At 47.9% G+C, this 23873-nt stretch overlaps 1 protein-coding gene and 1 long non-coding RNA gene across 2 annotated transcripts in view; both read left to right on the forward strand.

Annotated features, from left to right (window-relative positions):
• LOC128402032 (uncharacterized) overlaps positions 1-23873 on the forward strand; it is a 132470-nt gene that overhangs the window by 4531 nt on the left and 104066 nt on the right. The window lies entirely within an intron of this gene.
• ERO1A (endoplasmic reticulum oxidoreductase 1 alpha) overlaps positions 5464-23873 on the forward strand; it is a 40543-nt gene continuing 22133 nt past the window's right edge. The window contains exons 1-6 of the mRNA XM_053365779.1: positions 5464-5838; positions 15491-15610; positions 15822-15905; positions 19544-19585; positions 20244-20320; positions 22793-22866. Coding sequence (XP_053221754.1) covers positions 5479-5838; positions 15491-15610; positions 15822-15905; positions 19544-19585; positions 20244-20320; positions 22793-22866 — 757 coding nt within the window. The 5' untranslated portion in view covers positions 5464-5478. The remainder of the gene's footprint in view (positions 5839-15490; positions 15611-15821; positions 15906-19543; positions 19586-20243; positions 20321-22792; positions 22867-23873) is intronic.

Genomic DNA, 23873 nt, shown 5'->3' on the forward strand with positions numbered 1-23873 from the left:
TCAGACTGCTGCCTTTTGGATCCTATTGTTCTAGGACCAATCAGACTGCTGCAGTTTGGATCCTATTCAACTCAGTACCTAACAGGCATCCTGTACTCACAGGGTCCAGCCTGTGGGAAACCTGCAAGCAGAATTTGGGCACGAGACCTCTCTCCCCTCCTGTGATTTCTAGCATCTAGTATTGAGAAGCACGTACTGCCTCCATTATGGGATACTGGCAGCAACCGGAAAGCGTTTATGGACTCAGGAGGAGACGTTCTCCTTGGGAATTGGGACCCTGGTGAAAGAACTGCTGGTGCAATGAGTGCTGCTGTCCTCTGGTGTGTGCACACCCTTTTGTTATTTCTCAAAGATGCATTTCCTGTCTACCTGCTCTATTCTTGGAGCGCCTGAAGCAAGTCATCTCATAAGCATTAGAAAAGCAAGCCCCAAGGAAAAGAGTCAACAACAATAACACAGCGGATGTTATAGATGAACAAGCAACCACAGTCCAATAAGCCACGGGGAATATCTACGGTTGCCACAATGCGCCCTGCGTCATAGAGATGGTCCTCAGTTTGAAGAATCCTGGGAGCGGCACCCTCACAAAACTACAATTCCCAGCACCCTTAAACTACAGAACTACAGGTGGGGCTCCCTCCCAGCCCTACCTCAAGATGTCAGGGATTGAACTTGAGACCTTCTGCATGCAAAACATGTGCTCTAATCATTGAGCCACTGCCTTTCCCCTAATAACACAGTACAGTGCATGCCATCCTCTATAGTGTTTGCAATTCCTGCTTGTTTTGCGTGATATATGTAGATACAATAAACACACACGGCATAACTGGCTGTACGTTTGAAGAAATAATATATACTATTCATTGTATTGAATTGTAGATTTCAACAGCAGCTACTACTATAAGATCCACTGTCCTGTGATATCATATATGAGTTTGTACTACTGATGAAGCCCAAGACGGCGGAACAAGGCTAATATTAGACTCTGTGAAAGGATTCTGTGGAACTGCAAGAACCTTTCGTGTGGATTGTTGGGCTCTATGAACACAGGTGGAATAGACACTTTCACATATATGGATCTAATGCATAAACGGATTAGAGAATGAACTGATCCACTGGGTCTTCGACATTTTTCGTTGAACTTTATGAGTTACTTCTGTTGAAATCTACAGTTCAATACAATGAATGGTGTATATGATTTTTTCAAACATACAGCCAGTTACGTCTTGTGTGTTTATTGAATTTGTTTATATATGTAGATACAGCATGCATATTCCAAACTCCTGTACCCCAGACATTGATGAAGATATTGAACAACATTTGAACTGGGACAGAGGCAATAGGACCATGGGTTCTGGTATATCTGGCGCCGTGGTGCAAAGATCCCTCCGGCGCCCCCCCCTGACTACTCCAAAACAAGGGGGGTCAGGTGGGAAATGTCCTCTGCCTCCCCCACCGCCCCAATCCCCGGCATGATGGCGGCAATCAAGCAGGAAAACATGCTTGTGGACATGCTCTCCGGCATCGGGGTGCCTGAGTAGGCAGCCTGGAAAGGCTGCGCGCCACATTTTGCCAGGAAGCAGGAGGAGGACAATGACCGGGAGCAGGGCCGTCTTAAGCAGATGCATAGACTTGGGAGGGAAGGTGGCAGCTTCCATCCTAAGCCTCTGTGGGGGTCGGTCTCCTCCTGCGGAGGAGGCTTGGGAAGAAAGTTGCATGCATGCCAGCCGTATACCGTATGTTTCACTCTATAAGACGCACCAGACCATAAGACGCACCTACTTTTGGGAAGAGGAAAACAAGAAAAAAGATATTCTGAATCCCAGAAGCCAGAACAGCAAGAGGGATCTGGCTTCTGGGATAGCTTCTTGCTGTTCTGGCTTATGGGATAGCAGTGCGCAGCCTCTCCCGAGCAGCAGGATGAAGGCTCCCCCAAGAGCCGCGCTCCCTTTAAAGAGTGTGCGGAGCGTGTGCGGAGCTCTTGGGGGCTTTTCCCCTAGGAGGGAGAAGGGCAGCCCCTCAGTCCCTCCTCTCTCCTCGGGGAAAAGCCCCCAAGAGCCGCACACACGCTCCAGGCGGCTCTTTAAAGGGAGCGCTGAGCAGAGCCTCCCGCCTGCATTCGCTCCATAAGACGCACTCACATTTCCCCTTATTTTTTAGGAGGGGAAAAGTGCATCTTATAGAGCGAAAAATATGGTAGTTGGCGGGGCGCAGCTGGCTGGCGTGCAGGGAAAGGGGAGGCTGCCGGCAAAGCCACACAGCTCCCCCACTCACTAGGGCACCCCTGAGAGGCCGGTGCCCTGGCTCAGCGAACCACTAAGACCAATGGGAAAGATGGCTCTGCATGGGTTGTTACCTCCATCTGGAATGACAGGGATTTATAAATTACTACCCGATGGGTGTGGCTACCTCCCAACTGGTTGTGTATCCACCTTATGGTAGTTCCTTCTAATTTGCATTTATCCAATCTGCAGGTGCCATTGTGAGCTGCCCTTGATAGACCAGCCGGTACATTCACAGCTCTGCTATTAATCCTTAACACGCCCTGATGCCTCAGCAAGTTGGCCTACACAGTTGCATTTAAGAGCTGATGCAAAGATTGCTCATTGCAGCACACAGTCCCCGGCATCTCCCAATTCCAGGGTGTGTTTTCTTTCCAATGCTGGTTGCCCAAATTGTGACCCACAACCAAATTCCAGGACCAATTCCACCCTTGTGTACTCAGTTACCTGTGAGCAAGATCTGTTGAACTTAGTGGAGTTTAAGCAGGCATAAGACTGGGCAGTAAATGCATGCCAATGTGTGTCTTCTTAGAATTAAGGTGGCCATTTGATGCATGCTTACACAGGAGTAGACGCGCTCTTGGCCTGATCCCACATAATCTTCTTATGTTCCCTGAAACAGAACCTGAGTCCAAAAGCATCTGTTTCCCAGCAAAACTGACTCGAAGGGCAGAGTCCCCATCTGACTATACATTTAAAACACCATCATAGCATTTTAAACAGGCATGGATTCCTCCAAAGAATCCTGGGACTTGTAGTTTGTTAGACTGTTGTTAGGAGACCCGGTTCCCCTCCCTGCTCTACAACTCCCAGAGAATTCCCTGGGAAGAGGGATTGATTGTTCAAACCCCTCTGGGAATTGTAGATCCGGGAACGGAATAGGCGTCTCTCAGCTGCTCACCGCACCTGTAACAAACGACAAGGTCAAACTCAAGGTGCTAGTATACAAAGCGCTGGGTACCAGTTTAACTATGAGGTTTGATCCAGTTTGATCTGCAGAATGCGCTGTGGGTTAAACCACAGAGCCTAGGGCTTGCCAATCAGAAGGTCGGTGGGTTCGAATCCCTGCGACGGGGTGAGCTCCCGTTGTTCGGTCCCTGCTCCTGCCTACCTAGCAGTTCGAAAACACACCAGTGCAAGTAGATAAATAGGTACCGCTCCAGCGGGAAGGTAAACAATGTTTCCGTGCGCTGCTCTGGTTCGCCAGAAGGGGGTCCCTTTACCCTTACAGGCATCTTCACTGAACTCTTATTGGCACCTTCTAAAAGCATTTTTGTTCAGACAAGTCTCCCCAAATGTTTATATTGAAGATTCCACCCCTCATTTATTGCTGGTGTTAATTTTTGGAATGTTTTGATTGCTTTTCCTAACAATTTTGTTGTTTTATCCTTTTTGCAAACCGTGTTGAGGCTGTTTTTCAGAATACGGTAACTAGACTGGTGACTGGGAGTGGCCGCCAAGACCATATAACACCGGTCCTTAAAGACCTACATTGGCTCCCAGAACATTTCTGGGCATAATTCAAAGTGTTGGTGCTGACCCTGAAAGCCCTAAACAGCCTCAGCCCAGTATACCTGAAGGAGCGTCTCCACCCCCATCATTCTGCCTGGACACTAAGGTCCAGCGTCAAGGGCCTTCTGGCAGTTCCCTCACTGTGAGAATCGATGTTACAGGGAACCAGGCGGAGGGCCTTCTTGGTAGTGGCTCCCTTGTGGAACGCCCTCCCGTCAGATGTCAAGGAAATAAACAATTATCTGACTTTTAAAAGACATCTGAAGGCAGCCCTGTTTAGGGAAGTTTTTAATGACTGATGTTTTAATATATTTTTAATATTTTGTTGGAAGCTGCCCAGAGTGGCTTGGGAAACCCAGCCAGATGGGTGGGGTATTAATAATAAATTACTATGATTATTATTTATTAAATTTTTAAAAAACCAAGTGGTATATAGAGTTTATGAAATAATAAATCACAGCTCTGGGGATTCTTTGGGGAAGCCATGATTACAGCCATACCTCGGGTTACAGATGCTTCAGGTTGTGTTTTTTCGGGTTACGGACCTGTTGAAACCCAGAAGTACCAGAACGGGTTACTTCCGGGTTTCAGTGGTCGCGCATGCACAGAAGAGCTAAATTGCGCTTTGCGCATAAGTGCTGAATCGCAACCCGCACATGTGCAGACGTGCGGATCACGTTCGCAACCCGAGAGTCCACTGTATTTAAAGTTGCTGTATGCACAGTGCAGTGGGGCCACAGCCATAGTGGCTAGTAGCCACAATAAGAACCCGGCCCATCTTTTCCAGCATGTTCTTCTCTCAACCAGATGCCTTTGGGAAACCAGGGAGCAGGGTTCAGGCACAAGAGCCCTTTCTCCCTTGCTGTGGTTTCCATTCCAACAATTAGTATTCAGAAACATTTCCTGCCTCCAACTGTGGCTAGTAGCCATCCATAACCCTTTCTCTTTGAAAGCCATCACTTCCTCCTGGGCTTCTCCCTCCTGAATAATAATAATAATAATAATAATAATAATAATAATAATAATAATTTATTATTTGTACCCTGCCCATCTGGCTGGGTTTCCCCAGCCACTCTGGGCGGCTTCCAACAAAGATGAAAACTACACTAAAATGTCACATATTAAAAACTTCCCTTCCCTTCAGATGTCTTCTGAATGTCAGGTAGATGTTTATCTCTTTGACATCTGATGGGAGGGCGTTCCACAGGGCGGGTGCCACCACCAAGAAGGCCCTCTGCCTGGTTCCCTGTAACTTGGCCTCTCGCAGTGAGGGAACTGCCAGAAGGCCCTCGGAGCTGGACCTCAGTGTCTGGGCAGAACGATGGGGAAATACAACAACAACAACAACAACAATTATTATTATTATTATTATTATTATTATTATTATTATTATTATTATTTGTACCTCACCCATCTGACTGGGTTGCCTACTCTGGTTTGCTTCCAACACATATAAAAACATAATAAACCACCAAACATTAAAAACGTCACTATGCAGGGCTGCATTCTACAAGTTGTTTCCTGGACACCTGAATGGCTGCCTTCCCCAGCGCTTCTAATATTGGATAGCTTTTCGTGTCTCTGTAGGAAATGTATGCCTTTGTTTGCGTTCTACCATTTCCATTCCCATTTAAGTCGGCAAACCGAATAAAGGCTTGCGGCCGCTCCAAAATAGCGCCGAGTGATGCAGTGCACGCATGCGGCTTCCTCGGGAGCAAGCGTGCGCCTGGCAACGTCCGGCGCGCCTGCCAGGCGGGGCCGGGCGGCTTCCTCCTCCAATGAGGCCGGGCCAGATCAGGCCGGGGAAACCCGCCGGCCGCGCCGCTCCTCGCCTGCGGGCCGGGCCGCACGTCCACCGGCAGGAGGCGGAGGCAGGAGGCGGGACGGAGCCGCCCCGCCGCCGGCTTCGGAGCTGAGCTACCCGGCAGAGCCACACTCGCGCGCAGCCATGCAGCCGCTTCTCGCCTTCCTCGTGCCTCTCCTCCTGGGCTGCGCAACTTGCGCGCAACCGCCGGGCTCCGCCGAGCAGCGCTGCTTCTGCCAGGTGAGTGCCGCGCGCTCCCCACCCTCGGCTGCCGCCGGTCCCGGGGCGCGCCTGGTGCGTAAAAACGCAGCGCCACGGGGCTTGCTCCAGAGGAAAGGGATCCGATCCGGTTGGGGGTTCGGGTTGCGCTGTAAACAGCCGAGGGGGAGAACTGGTCCCGGAGCCCCCATCCTCTGAAGGCACTCTGCACATGCTCAGGGCACGATGGCGGCCTGGATTCAGGAGCTGAATTGGTGATGGGTTGGAGACGTTCGGGGGTCGCGTTTCCTTTTCCACGCGCCTCCCCTTGGAAAGGTTTTTTTTTTGCTTTTTGGCTGAGCTTCTCTCGTTAGTCTTTAGGAGACGCAAATCACTGTTCATCTCTTTCTCCTTAATTACATTATTCATTGATGATTTGCATTGCTTAATGAGACTTGCGGTGGCGGTTCAGCTCCTCGGCGTGTCCTCAGTCCCAAAGGCGCTGCTCCTTACACCGGCTGCTAATTGCGCCTTCCTTCTTTCAACGAGAGCAGGGAACTCCCAGGGCGCAACCTGCCGACAACTGGCAGTCCGATCCTAAACATACGCAGCGGTAAATCCCGAAGAGCTATCTTTTCAGGAAGCGCGCACAGGGTGGCAGAGACTGGGAAGAAGGAAGGGGTGAAGAAAGGCAAGAACTGGGGTTCCACCCAGCCTTGGGAAGTGTTGCCGCTGACTGTAGAAGCTGAGACCCCTAAAAGTATAGTAGTAGTAGTAGTAGTAGTAATAATAAATTTATGTATATGCCGCCCATCTGACTGTGTTGCTCCAGCCACTCTGGGCAGCTCCCAACAAAAAATAGTAAACACACATTGCAACATCAAACACTAAAATCTTCCCTAGGTAGGTTGTGGTGGATACTCTGGATATGCCCAGAGGCACTCTCTTCTTCAGGGGTCACAACCTTTTTCAGCCGGGGGCCGGTCCACCGTCCCTCAGACCTTGTGGGGGGCCGGAGTATACAGTACAGTGGTACCTTGGGTTACATGCTTTAGGTTACAGACTCCGCTAACCCAGAAATAGTACCTCGGGTTAAGAACTTTGCTTCAGGATGAGAACAGAAATCGTGCGACGGCGGCGTGCCAGCAGCAGGAGGCCCCATTAGCTAAAGTGGTGCTTCAGGTTAAGAACAGTTTCAGGTTAAGAACGGACCTCCGGAATGAATTAAGTACTTAACCTAAGGTACCACTGTATTTTGAAGAAAAAAAATATGAACAAATTCCTATGCCCCACATATAACCCAGAGATGCATTTTAAATAAAAGCACACAATCTACTCATGTAAAAACACGCTGATTCCTGGACTGTCCGCAGGCCGGATTGAGAAGGCGATTGGGCCGCATCCGGCCCCCGGGCCTTAGGTTCCCTACCCCTGCTCTTCATCGTTACTTTGTACATTCCAAGCCCTACTTCAGGTCATGCCCTGTTCAGCCCTCATCCTGCCCCAGACATCACCTGCAGCGCTCACTTTAATGGAACAGAGCCAGACTGTCTTATGGCAACCCTGTTATTTCAGACAATCTCCCGGTACTTCCTAGTGGATCAGGCTTCAAACTGCTTGCACAGTCTTTGACTGAGCAGGGGATCCAGACCTAGTATTGCAACTTTCCCCAACCTCGTGCCCTTCTCTTGCTTTGGGCATCCCTAACTCACCAGTTTAGGGAAGGCTGGGATAGATTCCTGTCTCAGATTTCTAATATTTTGTCTATGTGCCTTTTGCAAAATGAAATCGGATGCATAAGGTGGTATTCCAACAAAGTAATACTGTTAGTGCGAGGACTTTCGGCTGTGGAGCAGAGCTTTCCGTCCTTTCTCTGTGCACCCCTTAAATTTGTTTTGGGGGTTCCCCTTAAAACCTCTGGAGAGGATGCAAGCGAACAGTTCTGTGGTGCAATTAGAAATCTTGCACTAACAGGACTGTTTCACTGAATGCCGCCCATAGAGTTGTAGTCTTGTATGCAGACAGTCGTTGCCCCAGATCCTCCTGGTTTGACTCTGGTCACCTGTCCAGCTTTTCTTGAATTAACAATGCTTGCCATTTTAGCCACAACAGTAATTTCTCCATATTTTCTCCATGGCCTTCTCCTCTATCTATTTGCTGAGTTCTTTTTATAGGGGGTGACTAAGACTAATAAGTTATTCCTCTGTCACTTGCAATGCTTTTTCTCTGTGTGTGTGTGTGTGCGGGTGCCTGGAGTTCGTTAATATGTTCTTTTGAACTCTCTTAATGTGCAAATGACAGAGTGGTGGAGAAGGAAATGCGGAAGGTGTAAACAGAGGTGGCGTAGTGTGTGAGCAATTACGCCAGCCGTTCTGAAATGTGTCCTTTCCTGGGTGGTAGACAATACTAGACTGCGCTGTCTGGTGGAAAACCCCTCCCCGTGGGCTGTATTTACCCAGGAGAAATCTCCCTCGTAAATGTATTTACTCTTGAGAAGTTGCCCCTAAGTTGCCATTGAGCTGGTGGATTTATTTACCCTTTACCCAAAAGATCCCACCCAGGCTGGGTTGCATAGATCATAAAATCACATTGATCATAAAAAAAAAACCTGCAAGAACATTCTGCATGTGATTGCCATGAAACGAGAGCAAAAATAATGGAGTGGCCAAACAGAGACAGCAATGCTTCTGGAAGTCAGTTGCTGGTAGCCACGGGAAGGGAGAGGGGTCTTGTGTTCGAATCCTGATTGCAGGTTTCCCAGAAGTGGCATCTGGTTGGCCAGTGTGAGAAAAGGTTGCGAAAAAGTGTGCATCCTCAGCAACTGCTAGAAAGAGATTGACACGGGTTGAAGACAGGGCAGGTCTTTCCAAAGCTAGGGTCCTGCCGTTGCGCTTGGCCATTGGGGGTTGTCCTTTGCTGTGGGTGGGAAAGTAAAGGTAAAGGGACCCCTGACCATTAGGCCCAGTCGTGGACGACTCCGGGGTTGCGGCGCTCATCTCGCTTTATTGGCCGAGGGAGCCAGCGTACAGCTTCCGGGTCATGTGGCCAGCATGACTAAGCCGCTTCTGGCGAACCAGAGCAGCGCACTGGAAACACCGTTTACCTTCCCATCGGAGCAGTACCTATTTATCTACTTGCACTTTGACGTGCTTTCGAACCGCTAGGTTGGCAGGAGCAGGGACCGAGCAATGGGAGCTCACCCCGTCGTGGGGATTCGAACCACCGACCTTATGAGTGGGAACGCCCCCCATAAAGATCCTGAGGGAAAGGCAAAATCAACATGGGAGAAACACCTGCTGAATATTTGGGTCCCTGGTTGTTTTAGGGCAGAGCTTTCCAGACTTTTCACTTTTTTAGACCCACATCATTTCGCGACACAGTAATTCAGTTTTACTAGCTAACTGGAGATTAAACTACAGTATTTTTTGCACCATAACACTCACTTTTTCCACCCTAGAAAGTAAGGGGAAATGTCTGTGCGTGTTATGGAGCGAATGCCTACGGATGGCGGGGGGATCTGCTGCAGTCGTGAGCAGAGGATCCATGGTTCCCCTTCCTTCCCTCCTCCGTGGCTCACTTTGAAACAGCAAAGCGGGAGAAGAGCTGCTGAGTGGGGAGGAGAGAGGGACAGAGAGACTGCTTCTTTAAAGGAGCAAAGCGGGAGAGGAGAGGAGCCACTTACACGAGTGTAAGCGGCTCCTGTCCGGTTGGTTCCTTTAAAGCAAGCAGGCTCTCTGTCCCTCTCTCCTCCCCACTCAGCTCGCTACATAGCAGCAAAGCTGTTCAGCTCGCTAAGCCGGGGATGAGCGGGGAGGAGGGAGAAAAGCAGAGCCTGCTTCTTTAAAGAAGCAAAGTGGGAGAGGAGAGGAGCCTTTTCCCTTATACCCCTCTTCTTCATTATTAGCAGCATCCTTCTCCACACACCCCACGCGTGCTCCTTGTCCCTTGAGTGCTTTTCCTTCCCTCCCCACTTAAAACGTGGTTACAAAGCACGGATCCACATGGATCCTCAGGATTGTTGCACTGGGTCACCCCAAATTCACCATCAGACCACATAGCATGTCCATGGCTACATCTTGCACCAAAAAAATCAGGCACCCACTGTTGCCTGGGGCCGCAGTGGTGCAAAAACGTGGTTACAAAGCATGGATCCACATGGATCCTCAGGATTTTTGCATTGGGCTACCCCAAATTCACTGTCAGATCACATGTCTGTGGCCACAGCATGAACCACAAAACTCATACATCCACTGTTTTGTTTAGAATATTTTTTTCCTTGTTTTCCTCCTCTAAAAACTACGTGCGTGTTATGGTCGGGTGCGTGTTATAGAGCGAAAAATACGGTAACCTCTTTCCAGCCCCGGGAGGAGTGCAGGGAGCATTCATTCGACACACCTACACACTCCAGCTGACACACCAATGTGTCGCGACACACCGTTTGGAAAGCTCTGCTTTAGGGCTTTATAACTTAACATCTTGAACAGAGCCAGATTTAGGTTTGATGAGGCCCTAAGCCAAGCTTCCTCAACCTCAGCCCTCCAGATGTTTTGAGACCAATTCCCATCATCCCTGACCACTGGTCCTGCTAGCTAGGGATAATCGGAGTTGTAGGCCAAAAACATCTGGAGGGCCAAGGCTGAGGAAGCCTGCACTAAGCCACTGAAGGTAATGGGGCCCTTTATACATCCAGCTGTACTTTGTCAACAAGAAATTCTTGCTGTTTTTTTGTGTTGAATATATGCTGTATGGTAATTTATGGACCTAATAGGTATCTAAAGCCATTTGCACATAACAAAATGTGTGATATTTTAGGGAGCAGGCTAGCAGGCGTGGCCCATGACACATCATAGGAGCGTACACAGCACAAAACACTGTTGCTGGATGTAGGTTTTATTTTCTTTGTTTTTTATCTTATATTTTGGAACTGTACAGTGGTACCTCTGGATACAAACGGGATCCATTCCGGAGCCCTGTTCGCATCCTGAAGTAAACGTAACATGCGTCTGCGCATGCACAGGTCGTGTTTCACTGCTTTTGCACATGCGCGTGATATCATTTTGAGGGTCTGTGCATGCGCGAGCAGCAGAACCCGAAAGTAACACGCTCCGTTACTTCCGGGTCGCCGCGGAGCGCAATACGAAAATACTTAACGTGAAGCTACTTCAGCCCGAGGTATGACTGTACATCTAGGTTTTCCCCCCTTTAAATTTGTTTTTGGGGCCCCCTAAGCTATAGCTTAAAAGGGACGTGGGTGGCGCCGTGGGTTAAACCACAGAGCCTAGGACATGCTGATCAGAAGGTCAGCGGTTCAAGTCCCCGCGATGGGGTGAGCTCCTGTTGCTCGGTCCCTGCTCCTGCCAACCTAGCAGTTCGAAAGTGCGTCAAAGTGCAAGTAGATAAATAGGTACCGCTCTGGCAGGAAGGTAAACGGCGTTTCCGTGCGCTGCTCTGGTTCGCCAGAAGCGGCTCAGTCATGCTGGCCACATGACCTGGAAGCTGCATGCTGGCTCCCTCAGCCAATAAAGCAAGATGAGTACTGCAACCCCAGAGTCGGCCACGACTGGACCTAATGGTCAGGGGTCCCTTTACCTTTAAGCTTTAGCTTGTTTAGCTTATACGCAAATCCATAGCTGTCAACTTTCAGATTTGAAAGTAAGGGATCAGCAGCCTCACCTGTCCCGGGGACAGTCTACAGGATATCTAACAATCCAGGATAGCAGCGGGAAATGGCACTGGAATAAGGCAATTTCCCCCCCCAAAAGGGGAAGGTTGACAGCTATGCGCAAATCCAGCACTGATCTTGAACAGGAAGCATGTCAGGTTTTGCATCTCTCTGGCGTTTGGAAACTTCCTCTTTGACCTGTGTGCTGCAAAGCCGCTTCCGAGATTTCCTGGGCTGGATGCAAGTGATCTCCCGAGGTGTGATTCTTGCATTTCATGGGGTTGGGCTAGCTGATCCTCTGTGATTCCATGAATGTGGGCAACTGGGAGGCCCACAGGTGGGATATATACCCTGACCACCCACCCCCCAGTAGGGCCCAATGAAAGGGGCGTTCCAAGGGCAGGGGTGGGACTGAGCTAGCCTGGGATCTGGTGGATCCCAAACCGGTCTCACAGTCATCATGACCTCCACCTTCTGTTGCAGCTGCCATGCTCCATAAGGTCGCTCCGACAGGATGGGCAGTCAGGATTGTGCCCAAAGGTAAAGGTAAAGGGACCCCTGACCATTAGGTCCAGTCGTGGCCGACTCTGGGGTTGCGGTGCTCATCTCGCTTTATTGGCTGAGGGAGCCAGCGTACAGCTTCCGGGTCATGTGGCCAGCATGACTAAGCCGCTTCTGGGGAACCAGAGCAGCGCACGGAAATGCCGTTTACCTTCCCGCCGGAGCGGTACCTATTTATCTACTTGCACTTTGACGTGCTTTCGAACTGCTAGGTTGGCAGGAGCTGGGACCGAGCAACGGGAGCTCATCCCATCGCGGGATTCGAACCGCCGACCTTCTGATCGGCAAGTCCTAGGCTCTGTGGTTTAACCCACAACGCCACCCGCGTCCCTATTGTGCCCAAAAGCTTTCGCTAATTCACCGCTGGGAGCAAATTGCAATTGTAGAAGCTGATAGAGGAGGACGGGATTCCATTTCCTTAAATTGCAACTTGACTTCCTTTCATATTTCAGAAAGCATTCTGTATTTTAGGCAGGCCTGGTTTTGAATCGCTGCTTGCCTGAGAGACAAACCTTGCAGGGTTGTGTGAGAATATAGTGTACGCCTTGGGAGAGGGAGAAATAAAAATACAACGGCAGTAAAAACTCCTTCGAGAGGAAGGGCAGGATATAATTTCAATAAATGAATAATAATAAAATAATACAAAATAGACGCCAAAAACATTTAAAAAACAAAAAACATACACATATTTCGTTGGTGGTGAGTGATTAAAAATAATAAATTCTTTATTTAGTTGATCGTTCTGGTGAATAAAAATCTAAAGATCGCTTTGATTGGTCAGAGCTAGGGATGCCCAATATCCTTTTTCTATCAGGTGACAGCTAAATTTCTCCAGTTGGCCATGATGAAAATGCGTCCTGTGTTTTCTGCCCAGCATCTGACTCCAGCATCTTTAGGTACACTGGCACTGACCATGGAGGCTCAATTTAGTTGGGGGCGGGGGGCTAACAGACCTTGTGTTCTGACTCATCCTTTCATTTGAACATCACACCCAAGCTATTGTGCTGTTGCCACATCTCCAGGGAGTGCATTCTGCAAGTTAATTATGCGTTGTGTGTCTGTGCAAAAGTGCCTTGCTGTCAGCCGGTGAGTCTACTGGGTGACTCATTTGCAAGGCTGGGAGGGGAGGGGAGCAGATTCCTTCTCTCCTGGAGAGAAAGAGAATGTGTGTATGTATCTTAGAGGTGTAGAGGGGATACACCAGGGGTCAGCAAAGGTTTTCAGCAGGGGGCCGGTCCACTGTTCCTCAGACCTTGTGAGGGGCCGGACTATATTTTGGAAAAAAATAAATGAACGAATTCCCATGCCCCACAAATAACCCAGAGATGTATTTTAAATAAAAGCACACAATCTTTTACAGTCATACCTCGGGTTACAGCCGCTTCAGGTTGTGTTTTTTCGGGTTGCAGACTGCCGAAACCCAGAAGCACCAGAATGGGTTACTTCCGGGTTTTGGCGGTCACGCATGCGCAGAAGCGCTAAATCGCTCTTTGCGCATGCACAGAAGCACCAAATCGCAACCTGTGCTTGTGCAGACGCGGGTTGCGAACGTGCATTCCACATGGATCACGTTCGCAACCAGAGCGTCTGCTGTATTTAAAATTAAATGTTAAAACACCAGGCAGTCCCAACAAACAACCCAGAGATGCATTTTAAATAAAAGGGCATATTCTACTCATGTGAAAACACGCTGATTCCCGGACCGTCCGCGGGCTGGATTGAGAAGGCGATTGGGCTGGATCCGGCCCCTGGGCCTTAAGTTTGCCTACCCCTGGAAGACACACCTTCTCTGTCTTCAATGAGATTGGAAAAGCCATGCATTTGAAAAGCCAAGCCAGCTAAACCAGCCACCTGGAACACAGCAGGTGAACAGGTGCCAGATTGGCAGGCTGTGTCAACAACAGTCCTGGCCATTTAGGAGGGTGCCCAGTTGGCAACGCTTTGCATTTGACTAGGAAGTACAAGGAGAAGTTGAATAAGAAGCAGGCTGGGATTTGCATCTTGGCAACTTCCTTCCTGCCTACGTGCTGCCAGGCCACCTCTGAAGTTTCCTTTGCAACTGCGCTCATAAAAGCTTCTCGAATTCAGTTTCCACAGGGGGTGTTGCATCACGTTTGGGATCTCATGCCAGCAATGGCAGGGCAGAAAAAGTGACCTGAAAGCTTTTTCTTTGAATGGCAAGGCTCCAGAGAAGGACAATTTCCTGCATGCATTGAAGCCTATTTTTTATTTTTTTAATTATTATTATTAATTATTATTGCTAATTATTATTGCTATATTATTGCAGCTGCTGCTGCTGGAACTTCAGGCTGAGCTGAATCATAAATATAGTATGCATTAGAGGGTTTGGTGTACTCCTGTAACCTGTACAGTGGTACCTCAGGTTAAGTACTTAATTCGTTCCGGAGGTCTGTTCTTAATCTGAAACTGTTCTTAACCTGAAGCACCACTTTAGCTAATGGGGCCTCCCGCTGCTGTCACGCCACCAGAGCCCGATTTCTGTTCTTATCATGAAGCAAAGTTCTTAACTTGAAGCACTATTTCTGGGTCAGCGGAGTGTGTAACCTGAAGCGCATGTAACCTGAAGCGTATGTAATCCAAGGTACCACTGTAGTAGTACCAATGTTATATTAAAAAATAATTATCTAAAGACTTTGCAGGATAGATAGGACACTTCCATCACATATGATATGATACGATAATCTTTATTGTCATTGTCCCATACAGAACAACGAAGTTGAAAAAAATTTACATCAGACATTCAAAAACCAACAAGCCTGCTACCCCATCTATCCCCGCCTGGTTAACCCCCTAAAAACTCTGATACCCCATCATTAAATACAATATACTCCTATAGAGAGTATCTTACACTGTGTTTAAAACCAAAATTGCATTGGATAGAAACTGTTTCTCAGGTGGCTAGTCCTAGTCTTTATAACCCTGTACGTCCTTGTCCTACCACATAAGGTACTTTCTAAAATTATGCCGTAGTGAAGCTAAATATAAAGCTTAAAGTGTGGGGCTATCAGGTGGGGCAGGGTGATATTTTTTGGGGGGGGAATAGCCAGAGTTGAGCCCCTCTGCCACTCAAAATCGCAGCCTCCTGATGATGCTTTTATTTAATTTTTTAAAGTTGGGGTTTCAGTACAGACACCTCTGTGTAACATTCAATTTACTCCTGGTAGGTTTGTTTTAAAAGTGACCTGGATCGAGTATGTAAAGTGCTTTCATCATTCCAGTACACATATAAATGTTAATTATGTTGTTGTTTTTGTTAGACGTCCCCTAATTATTTTGCTGCTTTCCAGTCCTCATTGCTTCTTAACTTCTCCTTATTAATTTTATAATGAATGATTTTAGAGTGTTGTGTTGTACTGTTGTACTCTTATTGTTGTTAGCCGCCCTTAGCCCGGCTTCGGATGGGGAGGGCGGGATATAAATAAAATTTATTATTATTATTATTATTATTAGGTGACTGGCCATTTGGACGACTGCACTTGCGACGTTGAGACTATTGACAGCTACAACAACCGCAAGATTTTCCCCAGCCTGCAGAAACTTTTGGAAAGCGATTATTTCAGATATTACGAGGTAATGCTTATACTTTTCTTTTTTTTTAATGTCCGTCCCCCCAAAATGCCTTGGCAAACCATTTCTTAAAAGAAAAAGAAAAAGCTGGGCTTCCCTCAGCATATTGTAAATCTAAAAGTTTTTTCATCTTTTCCTGACAAGTTAAAAGCTCTTGCCTGGAACTAAAAATCCCCTAGACCAACCGAAGCGTTTTCTGCCTTGATCTCTTCAGGTTAACCTAAAGAAGCCTTGTCCTTTTTGGAGCGACGACAGTCACTGCGGAATTCGAGACTGTGCTGTAAAGCCATGCCCATCGGTAAGTGTGAAAGGTCACAGAATCACAGAAGGGACCACGAGGGGCATCTAGTCCAACCCCCTGGCATGCAGGAATCTTGGCCCAACGTGGGGCTCGAATTCACAACCCTGAAATTAAGAGTCTCATGCTCTGCGCAGCTTGCAGACTTAACATAAGAACAAGAAGAACATACTTTTAGAGAAGATTGGAAAACGTTTATTGACTACACTGGGGGAAGGAAATTGTGTACAGTGGTACCTCGGGTTACATACGCTTCAGGTTACAGACTCCACTAACTCAGAAATATTACCTTGGGTTAAGAACTTTGCTTCAGGATGAGAACTGAAATTGTTCTCCGGCGGCGCGGCAGCAGCGGGAGGTCCCATTAGCTAAAGTGGTGCTTCAAGTTAAGAACAGTTTCAGGTTAAGAATGGACCTCCGGAACTAATTAAGTACTTAACCTGAGGTACCACTGTACACTGGAAAACATTGGCAGCATTAAGATAAATTCAACAGTGTAAATAAGTTTTGATGGATGTCATAATGGAAAACCGATTGGTATAGCTTTTGTAAAATATGCAGGGATTTGTTGTTGTTTAGTCGTTTAGTCGTGTCCGACTCTTCGTGACCCCCTGGACCAGAGCACGCCAGGCACTCCTGTCTTCCACTGCCTCCCGCAGTTTGGTCAAACTCATGCTGGTAGCTTCGAGAACACTGTCCCACCATCTCGTCCTCTGTCATCCCCTTCTCCCTGTGCCCTCCATCTTTCCCAACATCAGGGTCTTTTCCAGGGAGTCTTCTCTTCTCATGAGGTGGCCAAAGTCTTGGAGCCTCAGCTTCAGGATCTGTCCTTCCAGTGAGCACTCAGGGCTGATTTCCTTCAGAATGGAGAGGTTGGATCTTCTTGCAGTCCATGGGACTCTCCAGAGTCTCCTCCAGCACCAGAATTCAAAAGCATCAATTCTTCGGCGATCAGCCTTCTTTATGGTCCAGCTCCCACTTCCATACATCACTACTGGGAAAACCATGGCTTTAGCTATACGGACCTTTGTTGGCAAGGTGATGTCTCTGCTTTTTAAGACGCTTTCTAGGTTTGTCATTGCCCTTCTCCCAAGAAGCAGGCGTCTTTTTATTTCGCGGCTGCTGTCACCATCTGCAGTGATCATGGAGCCCAAGAAAGTAAAATCTCTCGCTGCCTCCATTTCTTCCCCTTCTATTTGCTAGGAGGTGATGGGCCCAGTGGCCATGATCTTCGTTTTTTTGATGTTGAGCTTCAGACCATATTTTGCGATCTCCTCTTTCACCCTCATTAGAAGGTTCTTTAATTCCTCCTCATTTTCTGCCATCAAGGTTGTGTCATCTGCATATCTGAGGCTGTTGATATTTCTTCCGGCAATCTTAATTCCTGCTTGGGATTCATCCAGCCCAGCCTTTCGCATTCAGGGATTTATAATATGCAAAATGAAGAAGGGAAGTCACTGATTTTTTAAGGATGTTTAAATGAGTATTTTAAATTGCTAAACAGAAAATTTAATAAAAGACTTGAGGCAAGTGCCAAGCCCTAACACAGAAGTGGCATCTCTCCCTTAAATTGTATGACATGCATTTGGGCAAATTTCCTGTCTTGCGTTCGGATTAGGGACTCCTTGCCTCAGCACTGCAGGCAGATGAAATCAGGTTTGTGATGAGGGTTTTCTGCCAGGCTCTTGTCCCCAAACACAAGGTATCGCTTGAGAGGAAGGAAAATATCTTTATTTAAAGGCTGCTGGTGGCGCAGGCTCAGCAGCAAGCAGAAGGCCCAGAAGTTGAGATCTGCAAGAGATGAGCATGGCCAGAGATTTGCAGCCACCTTAAATCTCCGGTATCCAAGGAAGCCGAATGTTAGAAGAATCGGGACGGATAAGAGAAAGGACTTATTCACCGCAGAGTTGATCTGTGGAACTCACTGCCACATGAGGCAGTGATACCCACCAGCTGGGATGGTTTTAAAAGACTGGATAAATTAATGGAGAAGAGGGCTGCCGATGGCTGTTAGCGCCTTCTCTTTCCTCCTCCTCCTCCTCCTGCTCTTCATGCATCTGGGGCTGCCAAACTGTGCCAGATCCTGGTGAGAGGGGACCGTGATAGCAAACCCCAAGTGGCCGAGGGCAGGTGGAAACAGAGCCAAAGCAAGGCCAGGGAGAAACGAGGGAGAAGGAGCTGAAGGACAGGGATGGAGTTGAAATCCGTGCATCGCAGGGGGTTGACTCTGGGGGTCCCTTCTAATACTATGATTCTTTGATTCTATGAAATTTACAGAATACCAAACAGGGAAAACCTGCACCAAAGCAGCCTAATAATAGTAATAATAATAATAATAATAATAATAATAATAATAATAATAATAATGTATTATTTGTACCCTACCCATCTGGCTGGGTTTTTCCAGCCACTCTGGGCAGCTTCCAACAAAGATTAAAAATACCGTATTTTTCGCTCTATAGGACGCACTTTTCCCCCTCCAAAAATGAAGGGGAAATGTGTGTGCGTCCTATGGAGCGATTGCAGGAGGGAGGCAGGCAGGAAAAGCCCCCAAAAGCTGCACACAAGCTCCGCGCGGCTCTTGCAGGCTTTTCCTCAGGAGGGAGAAGGGACTGACACGGCCAGTCAGTCCCTTCTCCCTCCTCGTAGAAAAGCCCACAGGAGCCGCGCGCTGCTTAAAGGGTGCGCGGCTCCTGTGGGCTTTTGCGGGAGGTGGGCGTATTGCCATAGCCCCGCGACCTTCTCCCGGCTGGACAGGTGATGCGTGGCTATGGCAGCAGCCTCTTTAGTCGCGCACCACCTCACCAGCCGGGAGAGGGTCGCGGGGCTATGGCTTCTTTAGCCCCGCGCGTGCTCTCCTGGCTGGAGAGGTGGCGCGCGGCTAAAGAGGCTGCTGCGCGCCTTTCCGCTGCTTCCGGTGGGCTTCCCCCCGCCAGCCCCAAAGAGCAGGTCGAAAGGAACCTGAAGCCTCGAGAGGAGAGGGGTCGCTGCGCACCCACCCCTCTCCAGGCTTCCAAGGTAGCCGCCTGAAGGGGCGCTGGGCAGAGAGGGGGAGAATTTTTTTCTCTTGTTCTCCCCTCTCTAAAACAAGGTGCGTTCTATTGTCCGGTGCGTCCTATAGAGCGAAAGATATGGTACATTAAAAACTTCCCTAAACAGGGCTGCCTTCAGATGTAAATGGATCCAACCATTATAAACGGCCTTGGCCCAGTATACCTGAAGGAGCGCCTCCACCCCCATCGTTCTGCCCGGACACTGAGGTCCAGCTCCGAGGGCCTTCTGGCAGTTCCCTCGCTGCGAGAAGCCAAGTTACAGGGAACCAGGCAGAGGGCCTTCTTGGTGGTGGCACCCGCCCTGTTGAATGCCCTCCCACCAGACGTCAAGGAAATAAACAACTATCTGACAGCTCAAAGACATCTGAAGGCAGCCCTGTGCAGGGAAGTTTTTTAATGTTTGAAGTTTTATTCTGTTTTTAGTGTTCTGTTGGCAGCCAACCAGAGTGGCTGGGGAAACTCAGCCAGATGGGCAGGGTATAAAATATTATTATTATTATTATTATTATTATTATTATTATTATTATTATTAATGGAAATGGCTTACAATGAAATGGGATTTAATTTTGCTACTTCTGTTTTCAGGATGAAGTTCCTGGCAGAATTAGGTCGGAGAGTCACAACAAGGTATGTCCTGGGAGGGTCCCCTTTATCACATACACAGCTCAACAAGACAATAACAGTAATCCACCAACAACATACAAATCAATATGGCTAACCTGATCCAAAACACCCACCCACCCCACTCACCCATGAAAACAAAGACCACCACAGCCAACCACAAATGAACAGCCACAGCCTAGGCCAACCCCAACCTCTCTCACCACCAAAGGAACACAAGTGAACAGCAGAGAACCTGCACAAGCGACGCTGACACCAAACCCCACATACCATATATTAAGTAAAATAGAAACATCGCCCCTGACCCCAACCCCACTCATCTTTTTCTCCCTCCACCTCTTTCCCCCTATTCTTCGTAATGTCTCAACAAATGAAACTGATTTGTAAAAATGTTACAAGAGAGAGACATTACACATACTTCTGTAAATCAAGAAAATCTTTAATAAAAATACAAAAAAAGAGAGAGGTCGCCGCACCAGTTTGGCCAGCTCACAAAGCTGCAACGTGGGTGGTCTGGGTAGGTGCAGATGTGACTTCCTGGGTGGTCCGTGGGCTGGCTGGTAGCTTTCTTCTGCCTTGGGTGGGTTTGGTGACTCCTGGTGGCCTTTCCCACGGCGGTGGACCTTAATCAGATTGAAAGCAAACCTGTTGTTTTGCTTTGCAGTATTCTGAAGCCGCTGCCCACCTCGCGGAGGACTGCGAAGAAGCTGAGAGACTCGGAGCCGTTGATGGATCCCTGAGGTGCGATGTCTTCATCTCCATAAACTGGGGCGGCCTGTGAGGCAGGGTAGCTGCTGGTGTTTCTTAACCGCGAAAGCTGCGGAGACTTTCCTGCAAGCTCCCTTCTCGCTGGTTCGAATCCTACGGACCCCTGAAGCTCACAAAGGCGACAGGAAGTGTCCGAATCACACATGAAAGGCCACATCTGCACCGCACACCTAAATCGCTACGATACCACTTTATAAACAGTCCTGGGAGTTTGTGCTGAGAGTTGTTCGGAGACCCCCTTTATTCCCCTCCCAGAGCTACAATTCCCAGAGTGGTGTAAACCACCATCATTTTTTATTTATATGCCGCCGTTCCACAGTTAAAAAAACAATGGGGCTACCTTTGAAGGTGACCCGGAAACTACAACTAATCCAGAATGCGGCAGCTAGACTGGTGACTGGGAGCGGCCGCCGAAACCATATAACACCGGTCTTGAAAGACCAGTACATTTCCGAGCACAATTCAAAGTATTGGTGCTGACCTTTAAAGCCCTAAACGGCCTCGGTCCAGTATACCTGAAGAAGTGTCTCCACCCCCATTGCTAAGCCCGGACACTGAGGTCCAGCTCTGAGGGCCTTCTGGCGGTTCCCTCACTGCGAGAAGCCAAGTTACAGGGAACCAGGCAGAGGGCCTTCTCGGTGGTGGCACCCACCCTGTGGAACGCCCTCCCACCAGATGTCAAAGAGAACAACAACTACCAAACTTTTAGAAGACATCTGAAGGCAGCCCTGTTTAGGGAAGCTTTTAATGTTTAATAGGTTATTGTATTTTAGTGTTTTGTTGGAAGCCACCCTGAGCGGCTGGGGAAACTCAGCCAAATGGGCGGGGTATAAATAATAAATTATTATTATTATATAATGCTCAGGGTGGCTTACAGCATAACAAGATTTACATAATTACAATAAATAAACCACATCAGAAAAATACACAACCAAATAGGAAACAATTTCCACGTAAATCAAAATCTAAAACTAAGAACGCAGCATTAATATCAGAGTTTAAAATGACAGAGGTAAAAAAAATAAATAGCAATTTAAATCAATCTCTCTTCCCAGGGAACTCTGGGAATTGTAGCTCTGGGAGGGGAATAAAGCGGGTCTCTGAACACCTCAGCACTCTTGGTGAACTACAACTCCCAGAATTCTTTTGGGGAAGCCAGGACTGCTTAAAGTGGTGGTGTAGCGCTTTATGGTGCAAATTATGGCCCATGTTGAGTGGAGCTGATGGCCCCAAGGGTCTTCCTAAGGCAGCTGGAAGGAGTTAATGTTACAATAATGATTTTATTATTTGTACCCCTCTCCCCCCATCCGACTGGGTTGCCCCTTCTGGAAGCTGAAGCCACCTGAAGCCTTGGGCCGGTTTCCCAGGCCCGAGTGCGGTGGCCCTGGCCGGCTGAAGGCTCCCCGCGTAATTTGGCACCATTTGGCTTCTGCGGTGCTGGGGAGGCCAAAGGTGCTGCCGAGAATTCGTCCCCCGAGTCAGAGGAGCGTTGGAGGGTTGTGTCCTATGGCCAAGCGGGACCCCCGCAGATCTTGAGGCACGGCTTGGCTGCCAGTAGCCAGGGTGATGCTTCCAAAAGTCAGCCCTAAGCAACAAGATTCCTTCCCTGCAGAGCCTTCTTTGTGGTGGCCCCTAAATCCCTTCCCTGTGCAGAAGACACCCCTCATGACCTAGGCTTGTGACACTCAAGGTGTATGTATTTAGGACCCACCTTATTTTTGTGACTCTGTTGTTACAAATTCATAGATTCATAGAATTGTATATTTGGAAGGGACCACAAGGGTCATCTATAATGGTTATTTTATTATGATTATTTTACTGTTAGGCTGTCTGTCACTATGTTTTTAATAAGGTTTTCTGTAATGTGTTTTTAATATTCTACACCGCCCTGGGATCTTATGATACAGGACAGTATATAAATTGAATAATAATAATAATAATAATAATAATAATAATAGTAGTACAGTGGTACCTCGGGTTAAGAACTTAATTCGCTTTGGAGGTCTGTTCTTAACCTGAAACTCTTCTTAACCTGAGGTACCACTTTAGCTAATGGGGCCTCCCACTGCCGCCGCGCAATTTCTCTTCTCATCCTGAAGCAAAGCTCTTAACCTGAGGTAATATTTCTGGGTTAGCGGAGTCTGTAACCTGAAGCATCTGTAACCCAAGGTACCACTGTAATAGTAATTATATTATTATTATTATTATTATTATTATTATTATTATTATTATTATTATTATTATTACTACAGCCCTGTGCAATGTAGGAATATTTTTCCTACTTGGGGCTCTAATCTGTAACCCTGAGTTTAAGAGTTTCATGCTTGACTGAATGACTTATCCCATTCAAATGAGTTATCCCATGTTTTTAATATTACGTAATAATGCTACAACCTGGGACAAACGAAACATCTAGTGACAAATATTTTCTTGCTTGATTTGCAGTGAGGAAACAGCGAGGGCTGTGATTCAATGGACACGGCACGACGATTCTGCAGACAGCTTTTGCGAAGTGGACGGTATTTGTTGTGGTTTAACATGTTTCTGTCCCATCTTCCTCCCAAGTTGGGATATTTCCTGGGGTTTATTTGAACTCCTGCGCTTAACGCACCTGGAAGAATTTTATTTTAAAAAACCCAAATTCTTCTAGACTCGTGTTGCGTAAATAGGGACAGCAACATTATTTGTTTGTTTGTTGCCTTGTTGCTGTTGACATCGGCTTTAAAAAACCCTCAAATTAAACCTGGCTGGTGGAGGCGGGGGGACGTAAAAATGAAAAGGAAGATGTGTGTGGAGAGAGAGAGAGAGCAGGGCAAAGACGTAACTAGATCTCATAAGTATTCCACATGCCCAGTCGTGTGGGGCAAACAGTAGCTGTTCTCAGGCCATCGTCGTGCAGCAGTGAAACTCACTGCCACAGGAGACAGTGATGGCTAGTGAGCTGGATGGCTTTAAAAGGGAATTAGGCAGATTCATGGAGGAGGAAAGGGCTAGCAATGGCTCTTGTTGTTTAGTCGTTTAGTCGTGTCCGACTCTTCGTGACCCCCTGGACCAGAGCACGCCAGGCACTCCTGTCTTCCACTGCCTCCCGCAGTTTGGTCAAACTCATGCTGGTAGCTTTGAGAACACTGTCCCACCATCTCGTCCTCTGTTGTCCCCTTCTCCTTGTGCCCTCCATCTTTCCCAGCATCAGGGTCTTTTCCAGGGAGTCTTCTCTTCTCATGAGGTGGCCAAAGTATTGGAGTCTCAGCTTCAGGATCTGTCCTTCCAGTGAGCACTCAGGGCTGATTTCCTTAAGAATGGACAGGTTTGATCTTCTTGCAGTCCATGGGACTCTCCAGAGTCTCCTCCAGCACCAGAATTCAAAAGCATCAATTCTTCGGCGATCAGCCTTCTTTATGGTCCAGCTCTCACTTCCATACATCACTACTGGGAAAACCATAGCTTTTACTATACGGACCTTTGTTGAGGCAGCGTAGTGTAGTGGTTAAGAGCAGTAGACTTGTAATCTGGTGAACCGGGTTCG

This window comes from Podarcis raffonei, chromosome 1 (genome assembly GCF_027172205.1).
Source record: "Podarcis raffonei isolate rPodRaf1 chromosome 1, rPodRaf1.pri, whole genome shotgun sequence".
NCBI lineage: Eukaryota > Metazoa > Chordata > Lepidosauria > Squamata > Lacertidae > Podarcis > Podarcis raffonei.